Raw genomic sequence first — 17,030 nt, 5'->3', positions numbered from 1 at the left:
AATTGAAATAGCTTAATTTGATTTATCTTGTTGGAGATCAAAACGCATAAATCAAATTAGGATAAGCATATTTATTATTGTTTCAGCAACACATATAAATGAAGGCAGGATAATTCGATTTAGTGGGATAAAGATCTGCTTAATGTTTTTATGAGACCTTTGTACTAAAACAACGATTAGATTAACATTGTTTCACTATGTTATAATAGAATTAATTAATTTGTTAATTTTAAAATATATTATATTACTTATCACTTATAAATACCAAGTATGTATTTTATAAATGGATTTAGAATGAATGCATTAGTACTCAACTTTTTTTTTAACGTATACTGAATTATTTATATATTAAATATTTAAAATTTGAATTATTTGAACATGTACTCAATTATCTATATAGATTTGAGATAGTAAAATCTAAATGAATCTATTTACCTAGAAGTAAATATCACCATCTAACTGTTTCTATAATAATAATAATAATAATAATAATAATAATTCTATCGGATAAGTATAAAATTTTGTATGAGATGGATAATAATTCTTTTTAACTGGTTGTATTTTTTACTATTGGTTTTTGGATATTAATTTCAATTTTACATTTAAATATTCATTTTTGTTCATGGCCTAATAATGATAATTTAAGTAAATTAAAAATGTTAAATTATAAAATTTAATATTTAAATAATTAAAATAAAATCATAATAATATAATATTCAATATTATTTTACTGTGAGCACGTATTCAATTATTCTATAAATATTTATTATTTTTCCTTCAAAAATATTATAGAAAATAATCTTTTGTAATCTTGAATATGTATTATTATTATTATTATTATTAGGGCAAATCACTCTAATAAATTAATGGCATGTAAATCCAAACAGCTAGATTTATATAAGGTAAAAACTCAGGTGAAGTCGACTTCACGTGAAGTTGATATCTAAGAGTCGTTAAATAAAAATTTAATCAAATCAGTCAAATCATCTAACGGCTCTTAGGTATTAACTTCACGTGAAGTCGACTACACTTGAGTTTCCACCTTTATATAAAGTCTTCCATCCTATATAAATCAAATTAGACTGGTTAGATTTAGTATTGAGTAAATCGAAACCACCTAATTCGAATGGGCACAAAACTATTGGCTAATTCGAACTAGTCTCATTCAAATTACTATGAACAGTTTCAAAATCGCGTGGTTTATTAAATCTACTCAGCTTGGTTCGATTTACATGCGGAAGTGTAAATTTAAATTGCCTAATTCGATTTGGTTGAAATCAAAACCTTCTCTAGTAAATCTATACAACCTAATTCAAATTGTTACTAGAATTTGTAATTCAAATTACTCTAATTCGATTTACGTAAAGAATTTCTTTGAGATATACATGTATCAAATTTTGATTTGGGTGATATAAGGCTGCATTTGGTTTATCTAAGTACTTTACCTGAAATTAAATTTGGTAAAAAAAAAAATATGACGCAGGAACAAGTAGAGTTAGTAGGTTAATTATGTTAGTTAATTCTAATAAGGGAATACAAGTCCCATATTATTTAGGATAGTGAACTTTGTGTTATGAAGATTTTTCCTTCTTTTACTAGTATAAATAACTCATCTACCTTTTATTTATGAAATAGAGTTTAAGTTTTTTTTTTTAATATAAAATAAGCTGTTTGTTTATTTTTCTCTAGACTCTGAGAATAAGAGATGCATCTTTGGCTTAGCCAACCAAAATGAATTTATAGCTACTTTCACCATAGTGGGGTTGTTAACCTCATCAAGATTGGTGACACTAACGACGTCCCGGCGTCAAGATAATTTAAAAATGTTGAATAATTTTTTAGATTTTAGTTAGTTTTATGGACTAAAATCTATCTTTTATGAATACATTAGTTTTGTTTTTTTCTATGGCTAAATTTGTTAATACTTGAATCATAGTTAGAAATGGTTATTTACGCTTTTTATAATAACACGTGAATTGAACTGTTACTAAGTCATTTTTTTTTAAATGCGAACATGAGTGATGATGGATCATAGGTCAGACAATGTATTTTTGTATTTGTTAAGCACAACCACCTACAGTAACTTAATTTGCTCAAGATTTAAAGCCATCGCCTAATCTATATATTATGCACATACCATTCATTAACCGTTATCCCATGATGAATGGTATGTTAATCGTTGACCCCATCGACCATTCTAAGTTGTTATGATCGGTTATTAGATGTTATATATTCTTGCAATATTCTATGTTCGTCATAATTAGAGAGTCATGTCCATATGCATTTTGTCCTAAACTGAATGCTGCTCATTGAGAACATAATTTTCTCGTATGGAAAGAGATAATAATCTTCATAATCTATCAAAAAAAAGAAATCATAATCATGTCGTCCATTTTATGCCCGTCTATTATTTTTGTACAATATGTTCTATTTACGTAAGTGTGATAAACAATATGCTCTTCTATTACATAGTAGGATAAAGCTTTATTGTGTACTCTTCTCTTTACCTCCATTGATGATGATATATGAGAAGTGTAGGTGGATACAAACTTAACAGTGACTATAAACATATCCATATATTGGCAATTAAAGAGTAACACTCGTTCACCCACCCAAAAATAATGTTTGCATGAAAATAGTTGATTTTAGACAAGGAACCCCATGGTGGCATCATGGCAGTTAAATCCCTGGAGCTAACTGTTGGTTAAGATTCCAGAGACCACAACATCTTCAAAACTGCATTTGCATTATATTCAAAATTTGATGTATTTGGTCATGGCCAAAAAATCATAGAAATTAAACATGTAATCCAAGACAAACATGGAGACAAGAAAATAGACCAATATATTAGTCCAATCTAATGGGAAGCAAGTGATGATACAAAAACTACACCAATTGACCGGTCCAAGGGAAGGAAAATATAAGTTGAAAACCAGAATACCATGGAACAAGGTTTACCATAATTTATTCCTCCTAGGCGCACCAACCCCATCATCTACGGTTCAGAAAAGCTTGTCATGCCACCACCTAGTTCAGTGGTTAGATTGGTGCACCCTCAGTTGCCACTTCAATTTGGATGTTACCTATAAAGGTAGATATGGGGTATGGACACAACCATCCCCATGCCTTTGTATGATAATATTAAAAGACCATGGGAATCCCAACTTACACCTAATCCTGCACATACTACCCCACTACATGCTCTCTAGAAGACCACCAACCCCGTAACAGGAAGCTCCCCCGTCAGAAGAAAAAGACAAGACAAGAGGAACATATCAAGCCAAGTTTATCATAATACACAATAGGCCTGATTGCAAATTTGTCACAAAATTCTACATGGCAAATCAGCAATATAACAAGTAAAACATAAGAGGCCAAGACTTCCAAGGCAGATGAACCTGATACTTCCACAGCAGAAATTGCTCTGAAATAATTAGAAGCATAAGGTTGTCCCCATGTGATTTGGTGCCATTTTTTACTTTGAAGACAATCTCCTTCAGGAATCTGGATTATAATCAACTCAGCACTGACTCCGAGTTCACATGGCCGTCATTACCGCCACCATTACTGTTGAATCCAACTACGGGCATAGAGCGCTGAGCAAAATCAAGCAATAGCTTTTTCTGGCGATCATCAGTGTGGGGTAGACTGGCCCGTAAGAGCTCAACTGGCATTTCCCTACTAATAGCTCTGGCAGCATCTGAGCCAATACCACCCATATTTGGTATACCTTGAACAAGCAATGATTGCATGACACTGTCATATTTGGTCACACAATACTTGGTCAGAAGGCCAAAGAATTCATCAAATGAAGCCTGCCAAAGGGAACGATTTGCAATATTATAATGGCTAGCAGCATGAGGATCAGTCAGAAGTTCAGTTGCCTTCTCAAGCACAGACACCAAAACAAGGGAAGCCCCATCTCCAGCAGGGCTTCCAAGTGGACGTAGAGGAGGCTGCTCAGAAGAACAAACAACTGCTGCTAGACAAGCACTTAGTGCACCAAGATCCATTTCACGGATGCACTTTGAAACAACCCTTGCAAGGTTACTTACAGTTTCTGCAGCAACTGGATCTGAGGGAAGACCACCAAATAAGAATCTCAAATGACGAAAGATTGCCATGCACACAATTCGCATTAGCTCACCACCTGGAAAAAGCAGCTGAAGATACTTAGCAAGAAGCTTCCGACCCTTGGGTAGAGAAACTATCCTGAGAAACACAAGGTCATCTTTTGCAGCAAGCCCAACTGTATGTCCAGTCTTTCCCAGTGGATCAACTAACTGAAGTGATGCTGCAAGTCCTTCCAGAAGACTCTGCCGCTTCCGTTTTAACTGAATTCCACCATCCTGAAGCTGATTAAACTGTAGGAAACGATCAATATCATCTACATCAAGAAGAAGACAAAGACCATCCTCAATTGTGACCCTTGCTGCAAGCATTGGCTCCTTTTCAAGGGGCTTCTCTGATATATTTTGCTCATTGCCACCAGCTGGAGAGGAATTTGGAGGATCAACTTCTAGAAGAGGACGGGGCCTCCGGATTGATGAGAAAGGAACCCTTCCTAGAGCATCAACCTGAAGAAATGCATGTTGTTCAGTATTAGTAGAGGCTCGCAGAGGGAGTTCCCTTATTTGATTTGGACAAAAGTGATGCCTCAGCTTAGCACCTGCTGATCTTTTCGCAAGACAGGCTTGGTTGTAATAATCATCTACATATGGATCATTACTATGAGTTGCTGCAAGCTGCACTCTCAGAATATTCTCAATTTCCTCAGTTGACATATGCTTAGACCTAAATCGAGGCCATCCGATATTACTCTTCATGTTACTTATATCAAAACCCTGAGGGGGGAACCGAAAGTTCTGTCTACCTCTTTGAGCTGATTTTGGTATTTGATCCCTTAGTTCCATTAGCCCAGCCATCTGATCAAAGGGTAAACCTGAGGAAATACTAGGGTTAAATAAATGGGACTGCAAACCAGGTAAATATCCTGTTGAAGGCTGAGGGGGACGCATCCTCTGCTGCTGTTGCTGTTGCTGCTGCTGCATCTGAGTCACTAAGTGAGGAGGTATTGATCCATTATGAAGAGGTAATTGCTGCTGCAATAAATTGTTCAGAATGTTGGGAGGATCTCCAGAATATAATTCACCTTGGTTGAGCCATTGATTCGGCATTCGATTATTAACAGGAGATCCACTAGGAAACTGATGCAAATTCCCACCAAAATGAGACCCATGGGAAAGGCCAGCCAATGGGATCTGGGAGTTAGGCAAATGAGATTGATTAGGTGAAGACATTGGCATCTGTGACCCACCAGCATGAAATGGGATATTCAGATGGCCCATGCTCTGATTTGGGGAATCTTGTTGTTGCATGCCACCAAAGTGAGGATAAGAAGAAAAAGAAGATTTTGGCACCATAATTGGTTCACTAGAAAAATGTTGATGTTGCTGCTGATCAGGATATGAGGATGTTCTATACAACAAGCCCTTAGACTCTTGTAACAGAGCCAATGAATTATGTGGTTGTGATGACCATCTTTTGAGATCCTGACCACCTTCACTGTCATAATCATGCTGATCATACCAATTATAAATATCATCCCTATGTGCCCGTTCAGCAGCAGATGAATCTAGACACAAAGAAACCCAAATTAACATAAATGGATCAACTAAGGAAAGAAGAGTAATACAGTTGACAATATGGTCTTTCAAATACATCTAGCCAACAACATGAATCACATTTCATTAACACAAACCTGTTCTGATTAAATCATGGCATAACCTAATGGGGTGCTTGTAAGGCAGTGTTCATGATAAGATTAATTTTAATTTTATTATAGAAGAACTTTGACTTGAATGGTTATAGCCAATGAAATGAACCTTAACTTCATCAGCACCAAATAAATATGCCCTCCTTTTCTAATTATATCATGTTAAATAATAGAAAGACATTTGACAAGAGACATTGAAGAATACATTGCTCAGTTAACAGATGGGTCAGGCGCAGGCCACATAGCATTTAGGGCTATTTGTGCAATATATTATAAATATAAGGAGGTTTTGTGGTGGTGGTGGTCAGTATGGAAGGAAGGGATGCAAGAACTTTTAACAAATTACAGGTTAGGAAGGAGCACGTCACTCTTAATATGTATAATAAATCCATAACTGGTCATTCCTCGTAAATATTAGATAGTTGGTCATTCCCCTATTTGTTTCAAATTATATAATTCGTCAACTCACTTTCTCTTGATCCATGTTCACCAATGAGTCCAGCACTTGACCCACTAACATCCTTGTTCAACTGAAATAAGACAAGAACCTAAGGTCAGTGTCAATCAACATAAAGCTATTTAAAATAAGCCAACAACATATACACTATTAACAGGCAACTACTAATTAGCATTGTAGTGAAGAAACAGACAATTAACATCGTTCTCAAACACCTTCCCTGTGTAACTCTTTCTTCTAAAGAAACCCATTATTTAACACGGAAACAAAACCTTGGCTGCATTCCACATATTCCTCTGATATTACATTCATCAAACGTGACAGTTGAGGAGTGAAATTGTAGAATAATAATACTCATGCTATTGTTTAAACGTTACATACCCTTGTTCCCATAGAACTTGCTCTCTCAAAAACTTTCTTACCGAAACTAATGCAAAACATCATCCTCCTTAGTTCATATTCCACAATTACCAGTCACTATTGTTCCTTGTGGAGAGGAGAGATGATTCATACATCATAACATAGCAATGCATTGGGATTTCCTTTTCTTCCTCCCTTTATGTTACTAAATTGGCCAATCCAAATAGGTTGATATAAATGTTAAGTGCCAATGTTTTGGCCAACTAATCTAAAAAATGTCCTGCATCAAGAATAAACATGAAGCACAAATGCTGAATAATCTAACCTTTGAAAATGTTGTTGTGAGATCATCAACCTCTGAAGTAGATCTTAAATCGTCACCCTGCAATGCAAAAATGAGTGTTAATTACAGAAAGAATAAACCTCCAAGCAATATCTTTTTCAACCATTCAGGTGTGCTTAAGTAACTATTCAGTCAGAAAAAGAACAGCCATTAATGAACTTGTTATTTCCTAATATTTATGTAATCAAAGAAAAATTGTCCAGAAAGATTTTGACCATGATTGCGCCCGCCCGCCCGCCCAAAAGCCCTGGGGGGATGGGGATGGGGACGGCCCGGGGAGGGGGGGGTATATACATTTCTTCTACCAACATTGAGCAACAAGAACTGACCAAAAAGGAGATAAAATCGTGCAAGGAAAGTGAGATAGGACAAAACAAATCACTTATGCTAAGAAGGAGGGAGATCTCCATTTAAATTCCTTCCTTGGTTTCCAGAACCACCAATGAAACAATGACCAAAAAATTTAGAAGTATGCAAAACAAATGAAACCATGCTTTATCAAAGACTTATGTACTTTTGTAAGTTGTAATTCCATCCCTTTGTCCAGGAGAATTCACTGTATCAGTTTAGCTCCATTAAGTATAGCAAAACAATTGGATTGATATATCAAGTCTAACAACCATTTAAAAGGAGCAAATCAATAATAGATACATCATTAGCTTATGAACAAGTACAAGAAGCAGGAATTGCAAAAAGATAAGTATAACACTTACAATGTTAAAAGAAAAAGAAAAAGAAAAAGAAAAAAGAAAAAACATTACAACCAGTTATGCAAAAGGAAAATTGCACATACTGTTTAGTGTCTACTCACAAAATCCAAAAACATTATTTAAGGAACAAATTATGCAAACTAGATCACAGTTATTTTAAGATGAATGGCATCATGTAGAAATAAATATGCAGACACCTAACCTCTTCTCTATTGAAAAAAATCTCCTCCTCTTCATCAAATCCAACAGGAGGCAATTCACCATCTTCATCTTCTAAACCCCCCAACTCCACTTCCTCAACAAAATCTTTTCCAAAAAAGTCATATTGTGATGCATCAAATACTGCATTTTCTGCACGACACAAAAGTATGAGTCAAAAAACTTCTTCCAAATTCTTCAAACCCAGGAAAACAATATATAAAAAATCCAAAAGTAAAAGTAAAGAGATGTTAGTAGATACTTTGATCCAGAAGAAATCCAAAATTCACAGCCTATATAGACAGTAGCTTAACATTGCACTACTTGAGCTGTTGAGCAGATATTATATACATAATATAGACCTTAAGGGCAACTCATCTTATAGCATAAAATTAATAAAGAAAACAAAGTGAATAATTTTTAATAAAAAAGAAAAAATTGTGTAACAAAATCAAAATTGTTTTCCAGTTGCTATTCAGTTCTAACAAGCTTCCAATGCTTAAGGAAATTTGCAAGACTGACCAGATTATGGTTGTGTTTGTATGTGCGCACAAACCAAACTAGGTTGTCCTTCTACTTCGCATTAACGAATGCTCAAACGCTAATCCTCAATCCCGACACATACAAAAATATTTTACTTACACTTCAGTGACTTCAAAAACTACTAAGCAAAATATGGTCAGAGGGCAAGCCCAGAACTATAGAGAAAAAAAAAGAGCCTATGGGAAGACAGAATGAATATATGTGCTAAGGCTCTCCAAACCTTATCTCTTCACTCTGAATTGTTACTGTCTTCTATACATTTTCGTTACTAACTTGTAACTTCTAACCACAAAGGACCATTAATCAGCAGAACTATCAACCCGTAAATTCTAACTACAAAGGGCCATTAATCAACAGAACTATCAACTCTACCACAATCTCCAGGTTCAGCTATACCTTGCAGACCATGACACCCCAAACTAAATGGCTGATAATTGAGCTTCTGTGAACTGAATATATAACTCAGAAAATAAACACCTTTAGGGCACAAAACAGACCAATTTCATTAACACCGTAGTAAATCATGCATCAAATTTCCCATACTTCAAATCAAATTAGTGGCTAAAACGGACCAGATCTACAGGAACAAAAGCTGAACAAAATAAACACCAATAAAAGGGGAAATTTGAATCCAAGAAGGTGAAGCGAACCTGAGGAAGCACCCCCTAATTGCCTAAGATCCTCTGTGGTAGGAGCTCCTCCAAGATTACCCCCAGCTCCAAAGACATCCATATCCACCATGAAAAGCAGGGTAAATTGTCAAAAAGATAGAAACTTCAACGAGTGGAATTGGGAGAAGACGAAGAAGGGCGAAGACCTGCGCTGAGAATCGAGTACATGAGAACAAAAAATGGCTTCGATTTGGATCAGAGAGAAACGGAAGAGAGAGAGAGAGAGAGAGAGAGAGAGAGAGGAACCCTACGCAGAAGATATTGATCGAAATTTATCGTAGAATTTTGTTTGGCTTTTGTTTTTGTTTTTCTTTTTTATTTTGGAGTGGGTTATTTGTTTACTTCCACTCCTATTTGTTGTATTTTTAAGAGTTATCTATCAATTTATTATCTAAAAGATTTTAAATCCTGACACACAATTTTTTAAAAGATATTATTAAAAAAATAATTTTAAAATAATCTGAAAATGTAACAAAAAATTAATAAATATTATATATTTTATAAGTGATAAAAAAATATATTTAATAAATAATTTATTTATTTAATCTAAATTTTTGTATTAATATTTGAATAAATATTTAAAAATATTTAAAAAATTTAGAATAAAATTTGATTGTAATTTTTTTTATTTTTCAAAAGTTTAGTGACTTACAATAAAAAAAATTAAGAAAATGACTTGACATAAATTATAAAATTTTGAGGAGAACAAATTTTATTTTTTAATGATGCTTGCTAAAAAATTATATTAAAATATTATTTCTAAATTTTTTTTTAAATATATTTTTAATATGTAATTTTTTATCACATTTTTAACTTTTTCAAAAATTTATTTGTCGTGATATTTTTTCGAATTATTTTTTTTAGCAATGTGAACTTTCAAATATAATTTTATTGTGATAAGAATGAGAAATGAGTTGGATGTCCATTAATTCTTGGGTGGCTCAATTTTTCAATAAAATAATCTTTAATTTTCAAATAATGGAGTGTGGAAAATCAAAGTTTCGTATGTGTATCAATAGAGACTTAGAGCAACTCCAATGCTAAGAAATAGAGTTCCTTTTCTGACATATAGGGACTCAAGTACCATTGGAGTGAAAAAGGAAGGAGGACTCTTCACGTGGATCAAGGTTGAGAGTCCCTCTAAACAGGGACTTGCAACAACCAATAAAATCATGCCATGTGGTAAGTTAATAAAAAAAATAAAAAATATATTAAATATATATTAAATAATTAAATTATAATTAATTTATTAATAATTATAATAATTTATTATATTAAATATTTATATATCTATTTAATTAATTATTTATATTAATTATTTAATAATTAGTTATATTAAATTATAATTAATATAAATAATTATGTTAAATCAATATCAAATATTATTTATATTGTTATATTAAATTATAATTAATTAAATTTATTTTACATAAAAAATAAATTTAATTTTTACATATTATAAAATAATTTTTAGTTGGATTATTTATTTTTATTTATAAAATTTAAAATACTAACCAAATTTAAGTTATTTATTTTAATATTTTATAATATTAAATTATTTTAAATTTATAAATTTAAATAATATTATTATAAAAAATAATAATTATATTAATTTTAATTACTTTAATTAATTAATTATGTGGGACCACAATAGGAACTAAAGTTAGTTCCTTCTAATGGAGGAGAGAGAGATTTTTTGAGTTCCTATTTACTGGTAATGATGCAAAAGCTGACGTGGAGTTACTTTTTATGAGAGGTGGGCCATAAATAGGGATTAAAATGAGTTCCCTACTGGAGATGGTCTTAAGTCTACGATGATAACACAACAATAAATAAATCAATTCTCTCTCTTTACGTTCCAATTTTACTGAATACTTCTCTCTCTTTATATGCATATACATTACAACATATAATATTAGTAAATATATATATGAATTATTGTTATTGAGCTAATTATATTAATACCAGAGTCTTTTATTTATACATCTTTATTTTATATTTAGTATATCTTTTATTTATTTTACAACACGTTATCAGCACGAGACTCTAATCAAATTTTTAGAAGACTCACGTAATAAATTTTCATTATGTCGAAACTCTCTCATCTTAAATTTAATGCTCTTGATATATCTGGAAACAACTATTTATCATGGATACTAGATGTTGAAATCCATCTTGATTCAATGGATCTTAGAGATACCATTAAGGTTGAAAATAATGTATCTCGGAATGATAAAGCCAGGGCCATGAGTTTCTTTTGTCGTTATCTTGACGAATGATTGAAAAATGAATATCTCACATTAAAAGATCCTGCAGATAAGTGAAAAGACGTTGAAGAAAGGTATAATCATCAAAGACGGTGATACTTCCTTAAACCCGATATGAATGGACACACTTGCGTCTACAGGATTTTAAGTCTATAAATGAATATAATTCTGCAATGTTTCGAATAACCTCACGAATGAAATTATGTGGGAAAAAGATAACTGATAATGATATGTTGGAGAAAACTTTCTCAACCTTCCATGCCTCGAATGTGCTCCTACAGTAGCAGTATCGAGAAAAATGATTTAAAAAATATTTTGAGTTAATTTCTTGCCTTTTTGTTGCTGAACGCAACAATGAGTTGCTTTTAAAAAATCACGAAGCGCGCCCAGCTGGTGCTGCCCTATTTTCTAAAGTAAATGCGGCAAGTCATTACCCCAGAAGAGGTAAATGGCAAGGCTTTAGTAACAAGAAAAACTATGGAAGGAAAAGGAATTATGTTCAAAAGAGAGTACTCACCAAAAGTGGGATAAAGAAAGAAATATTGGGTAAAATAAATCAATAGAGGATAAGTGTTTCCGTTGTGGTGGAAATGGTCATTGGTTGCGTACCTGTCGTACCCCAATGCACCTAGTCGATTTTTACTAAGCATCTTTAAAAAAGAATGACAAAGGAAAGGAAACAAATTTTGTTTCAAATGATGCTGAAAATTCCACCACTCATTATAATGTATCTGATTTCTTTGAGGATGGTGAAAGAAATATTGGTCATTTGATCAATGATGGAATAGTTTAATATGTGAGATTGTAAAGTATTCATGTAAATAAATAATGTAAGAAACTTATTGTTAAGTTTTATTTTCTATGTATTTAAGTTTCAAATATGATGTAAATAAATAATGAAATATTAATGTTTATGAATTTTGAAATCTTAAATGTCTCAAGTTTTAAAATAAAATTTTAGTATATGACATTATGTGTACTGTTTCTTAGAAAAATAATTTCAATCAAGAATTCAATTTGACTGTACATGTATTACTACTCATTTTATTATTATTTATCTTTGAAGAAAATGGCAAGGATATATAATAAAGATGTATGCCTTGCGGATAGTGCAAGTTCACACACAATTCTCAAAAGTGATATATATTTTACACATCTTGTGCCAAAAGAAGAATATGTTAATATTATTATTGGCTCAAGCAATGTGATAGAAGGCTCCGGAAGAGCTATAATTTTGTTTCATGGAGGAACAAAATTCATAATAAATAATGCACTATTATTTACCAAGTCTCTGAGAAACTTGTTGAGTTTCAAAGATATTCGCCGAAATGGATATCATATTGAAACTATGAATGAGAAAAATCATGAGTACTTATGTATCACAACTCATTATTTAAATAAAAATATTATACTAGAAAAGTTATCCTCACTATCATTTGAGCTATATTATACCAAGATTAGTGCAATTGAATCACATGCCACTATAAACCAGAAGTTTACTGGCCTAAATGAATTCATAACTTGGCACAACTGATTGGGTCATCCGGGAACAACCATGATGCGGAGAATTATTCAAAACTTCCATGGACATTCACTAAAGAACTAGAAGATTCTTAAATCTAGTGAATTTTGTTATGCTACATGTTTCTCAAGGAAAGTTAATTTTAAGGCCATCACCAGTAAATATTGGATTTGAGTCACCTGAATTCCTAGAAAGGATTCAAGGCAATATATGTGGACATATTCCTCCACCATGTGGATCTTTTAGATATTTTATGGTTTTAATAGACTTATTTTCGAAATGGTAACATGTGTGCTTATTGTCTTCTCGCAACCTGGCGTTTGCGAGATTATTGGCTCAAATTATTCGATTAAAAGTACAATTTCCAGAAAATTCAATCAAAACAATTCGTCTTGATAATGCTGGTGAATTTACTTCCCAACCTTTTGATGCTTATTGTATGGCTAATGGAATAAGTGTTGAACATCTAGTAGCTTATGTTCACACACAAAATAAGTTAGCAAAATCATTTATTAAACGTCTCCAATTAATTGCTAGACCCTTAGTTATGAGAACAAATCTCCCAACCTTGTTTTGGGGCATGCTATTTTACATGCCGCAGCACTTATTCATTTGAGGCCAACGAGTTACCATAAGTTCTCTCCTATGCAATTAGCTTTTGGCCAACAGCCAAATATTTCCCATTTAAGAATATTTGGGTGTGCGATATATGTTTCCATTGCACCAAAATGGGACCCAAAGAAAATTGGGGATATATGTTGGATATGATTCTCTTTTTATAGTAAAGTATCTTGAGATACAAACTGGAGATGTATTTAAATCCCGATTTGCATATTGTCATTTTGATGAATCAAAATTTTCAACATTAGGAGGAGAGAATAAGCTTCCTGAAAAGGAACTTAATTGGAATGCATCATCCTTGATGCATTTAGATCTTCGATCAGGGCAATGTGAACTAGAAGTTCAAAAGATTATACAGTTGCAAAGAATATCAAATGAATTGCCTGATGCATTTTCTGATACAAAGAGGATAATCAAGTCTTATATACCAGTGAAAAATGCCCCAATTCGAATTGATGTCCTAGTTGGACAAATTGCCACCGAAGCAAATACACGCCAGAAGCGTGGCAGGCTTGTCGGTTCCAAAAACAAAAATCATCGAAAGAGAAAAGAGGTAAATAATATTCCTGTTGAAAAAGACATAGTAAAGATACCTGCAGTTGTTCAAAATTTTGATATAGTTTTAACGCCAGAAGACGTTCAGGTACCTAAAAATTGTGAAAATGACGAGATCTCGATAAATTATGTCTTTGCAGGAGAGAAATGGGACCGAAATAAGACAATTGTCAATGAAATATTTGCATATAATGTGGCATTAAATATCATGCATGAAAGTAAGGATCTTGAGCCAAGACCAGTCGAAGAATGTCGACAAAGGAATGATTGGCCAAAATGGAAAGAAGCAATGAAGGCTGAGTTAGACTCACTTACAAAACGTGATGTCTTTGGACCTGTAGTCCGTATACCAGAAGATGTAAAACCTGTTGGATATCGACGGGCATTTGTGAGAAAATGAAATGAGAAAAATGAAGTTGTACGCTACAAAACTCGACTTGTAGCATAAGGTTTTTCACAGAGACTCTGTATAGATTATGAAGAAACGTATTCCCCTGTAGTGGATGCAATAACATTGCGTTATTTGGTCAATTTGTCTGCATATCATAAATTGCTTATGCATTTAATGGATGTGGTCACAGCCTATTTATACGGCTCATTAGATCGGGATATCAATATGAAAGTCCCTGAAGGACTAAAGATATCTAAACCATCAAATGAATATTCGCAAGAGTTATACTTAGTCAAATTGCAAAGATCTTTATATGGTCTAAAGCAATCTGGACGAATATGGTATAATCGTCTTACTGATTATCTGGTCAAAAATAGATTAAAGAATAATTATATCTATCCATGTGTTTTCATAAAGAAATCTGCATCTGGATTCATTATAATTGTTGTGTACATTGATGATTTAAATATCATTGAGACTCCTAAAGAGATTCTAACAATTATAAAAACTCTAAAAGAAGAGTTTGAGATGAAAGATCTTGGAATGACTAAATTTTGTCTCGGCCTACAGATCGAGCATATAAAAAAGGGGATCTTTATTCATCAAAACATACACAAGAAAGATCTTTAAAAGATTTTATATTGATAAGTCACATCCCTTGAGTACCCAAATGATCGTAAGATCTTTGGATGTGAAAAAAGATCAATTCCGTCCTAAAGAAGAAAATGAAGATATCCTTAGTCTTGAAGTACCATATCTCAGTGCCATTTGAGCGCTAATGTATCTTGTTAATAATACAAAATCCGATATATCATTTTCTGTGAATTTACTAGCAAGATATAGTTTCTCTCCAATCAGAAGACATTGGAATGAAATCAAACAAATCTTTTGATATCTTCATGGAACAGTTGATATGAGATTATTTTATCCCTATGGATCCAAGTCACAATTAGTTGGCTATGCAGATGCGGGATACTTGTCTGATCTACATAAAGGGATATCTCAAACAGAATACCTATTCACATATGGTGGTACAACTATATCATGGAGGTTCATGAAACAGACGATAGCAGCAACCCCCTCTAATCATGCTGAAATACTAGCGATACATGAAGCTAGTCGCGAGTGTTTTTGGCTCAGGAGTTTGATCCAATATATTCTGTCATCATGTGGACTGATTGATCATAAGATAGCTCCAATTGTCATATTTGAAGATAATACAACATTCATTTCTCAACTTAAAGGCGGATACATCAAAGGTAATATAACAAAGCATATTTCTCCTAAATTCTTCTTCACTCATGATCTTCAAAATCAGGGGACAATTGATGTCCAACAGATCCGCTCAAGTGACAATCTGGCAGATTTATTCACAAAGTCACTCCTAAAATCCTCCTTTGAAAGATTGGTGTATGAGATTGGGATGCGCCAATTTCGAGATATTAAATGATGTTGACAAGAAGTGGAGACTGTACTCTTTTTTCCTTGGTCGGATTTTTTCCTATTGGGTTTTTCTTGACAATGTTTTTAACGAGGCAGTCCCCATCACAAAGGATTTTGTACTCTTTTTCCTTCACTAAAATTTTTTTCCATTGGATTTTTCTTTAGTAAGGTTTTAACGAGGCATAATCCTAAATGGTCATCCAAGGGAAGTATTGTGATAAGAATAATAAATGAGTTGGATGCCCATTAATTATTGGGTGGCTCAGTTTCTCAATGAAAGAATCTTTGATTTTCAAATAATGGAGTGTGGAAAATCAAAGTTTCGTATGTGTATAAATAGGGATGATAACACGACAATAAATAAATTAATTCTCTCTCTCTCTCTCTCTCTCTCTTTACGTTCCAATTTTACTGAATACTTCTCTCTCTCTTTATATATATATATATATATATATATATATATATATATATATATATATATATATATATATATATATATATATTACAACCTATAATATTAGTAAATACATATATGAATTATTGTTATTGAGCTAATTATATTAATACTAGAGTCTTCTATTTATACATCTTTATTTTATATTTAGTATATCTTTTATTTATTTTACAACAAATTTTAATAGTTTGCTCTTTTCCGAATGACTCTACATTTACTTTTTCCATGAAATACTTCTTTTTTGGTGTCTACATGAAATATTTATTTGCTTTCTTTGGAATTGAGACTTTTTTAATAAATAAAATAAATATAAAATTTACGCATATAAACATGTGTACAAAAATTTATGTTTTTTTTTATTACTTATTCCGTTCTCAAAGTGGAGGATTTCTTTTTATATGTATCTGGTCTCGCCCCCAATTGAGGTCAAAATACATGCATAACAAAAAACAGAATCGCCATATGTGGTTAAAAAACTGGCCACCAACACAAACATTAGTTCCACTTTAAGGGAACAACAAGACGCTACAAAATATCCTTCCGGTAACAAATTCAAAGGATGTGTTTTGAAACATTTTTATGTCAGCAAAATTTGCATTCATTATGTCATAATTGATTCAATCTTTTGCATTTAGCAGAGCTCCAACCCGACAACTAGCTAGCAACAATCGACAATAATACTAGGTGAAATATTGAACAATAGTATCACCCCAATGTTT

The 17,030-nt window shown here is 32.6% G+C and overlaps 1 protein-coding gene across 2 annotated transcripts; it reads right to left on the bottom strand.

Annotated features, from left to right (window-relative positions):
* Window positions 1-2,823: 2,823 nt before the first annotated feature.
* LOC130943681 (protein PAT1 homolog) lies at window positions 2,824-9,370 on the bottom strand. Of its 2 annotated transcripts, XM_057871670.1 has the most exons (6): window positions 9,310-9,370; window positions 9,038-9,204; window positions 7,849-7,997; window positions 6,919-6,975; window positions 6,246-6,306; window positions 2,824-5,635 (listed from the first exon to the last, which is right to left on the bottom strand). In XM_057871670.1, the coding sequence occupies exons 2-6, from the start codon at window positions 9,126-9,128 to the stop codon at window positions 3,516-3,518; spliced, it is 2,478 nt and encodes an 825-aa protein (XP_057727653.1). In that variant the 5' UTR covers window positions 9,129-9,204; window positions 9,310-9,370; the 3' UTR covers window positions 2,824-3,515. The 2 variants fall into 2 exon arrangements, with proteins under 2 accessions (XP_057727653.1, XP_057727652.1); XM_057871669.1 differs by lacking the exon at window positions 9,310-9,370 and having other exon boundaries at window positions 9,038-9,303.
* Window positions 9,371-17,030: the final 7,660 nt, after the last annotated feature.

The sequence above is a fragment of the Arachis stenosperma genome, chromosome 8, assembly GCF_014773155.1.
Source record: "Arachis stenosperma cultivar V10309 chromosome 8, arast.V10309.gnm1.PFL2, whole genome shotgun sequence".
In the NCBI taxonomy this organism is placed as follows: domain Eukaryota; kingdom Viridiplantae; phylum Streptophyta; class Magnoliopsida; order Fabales; family Fabaceae; genus Arachis; species Arachis stenosperma.
This window is presented reverse-complemented; position numbering and strand designations above follow the sequence as displayed.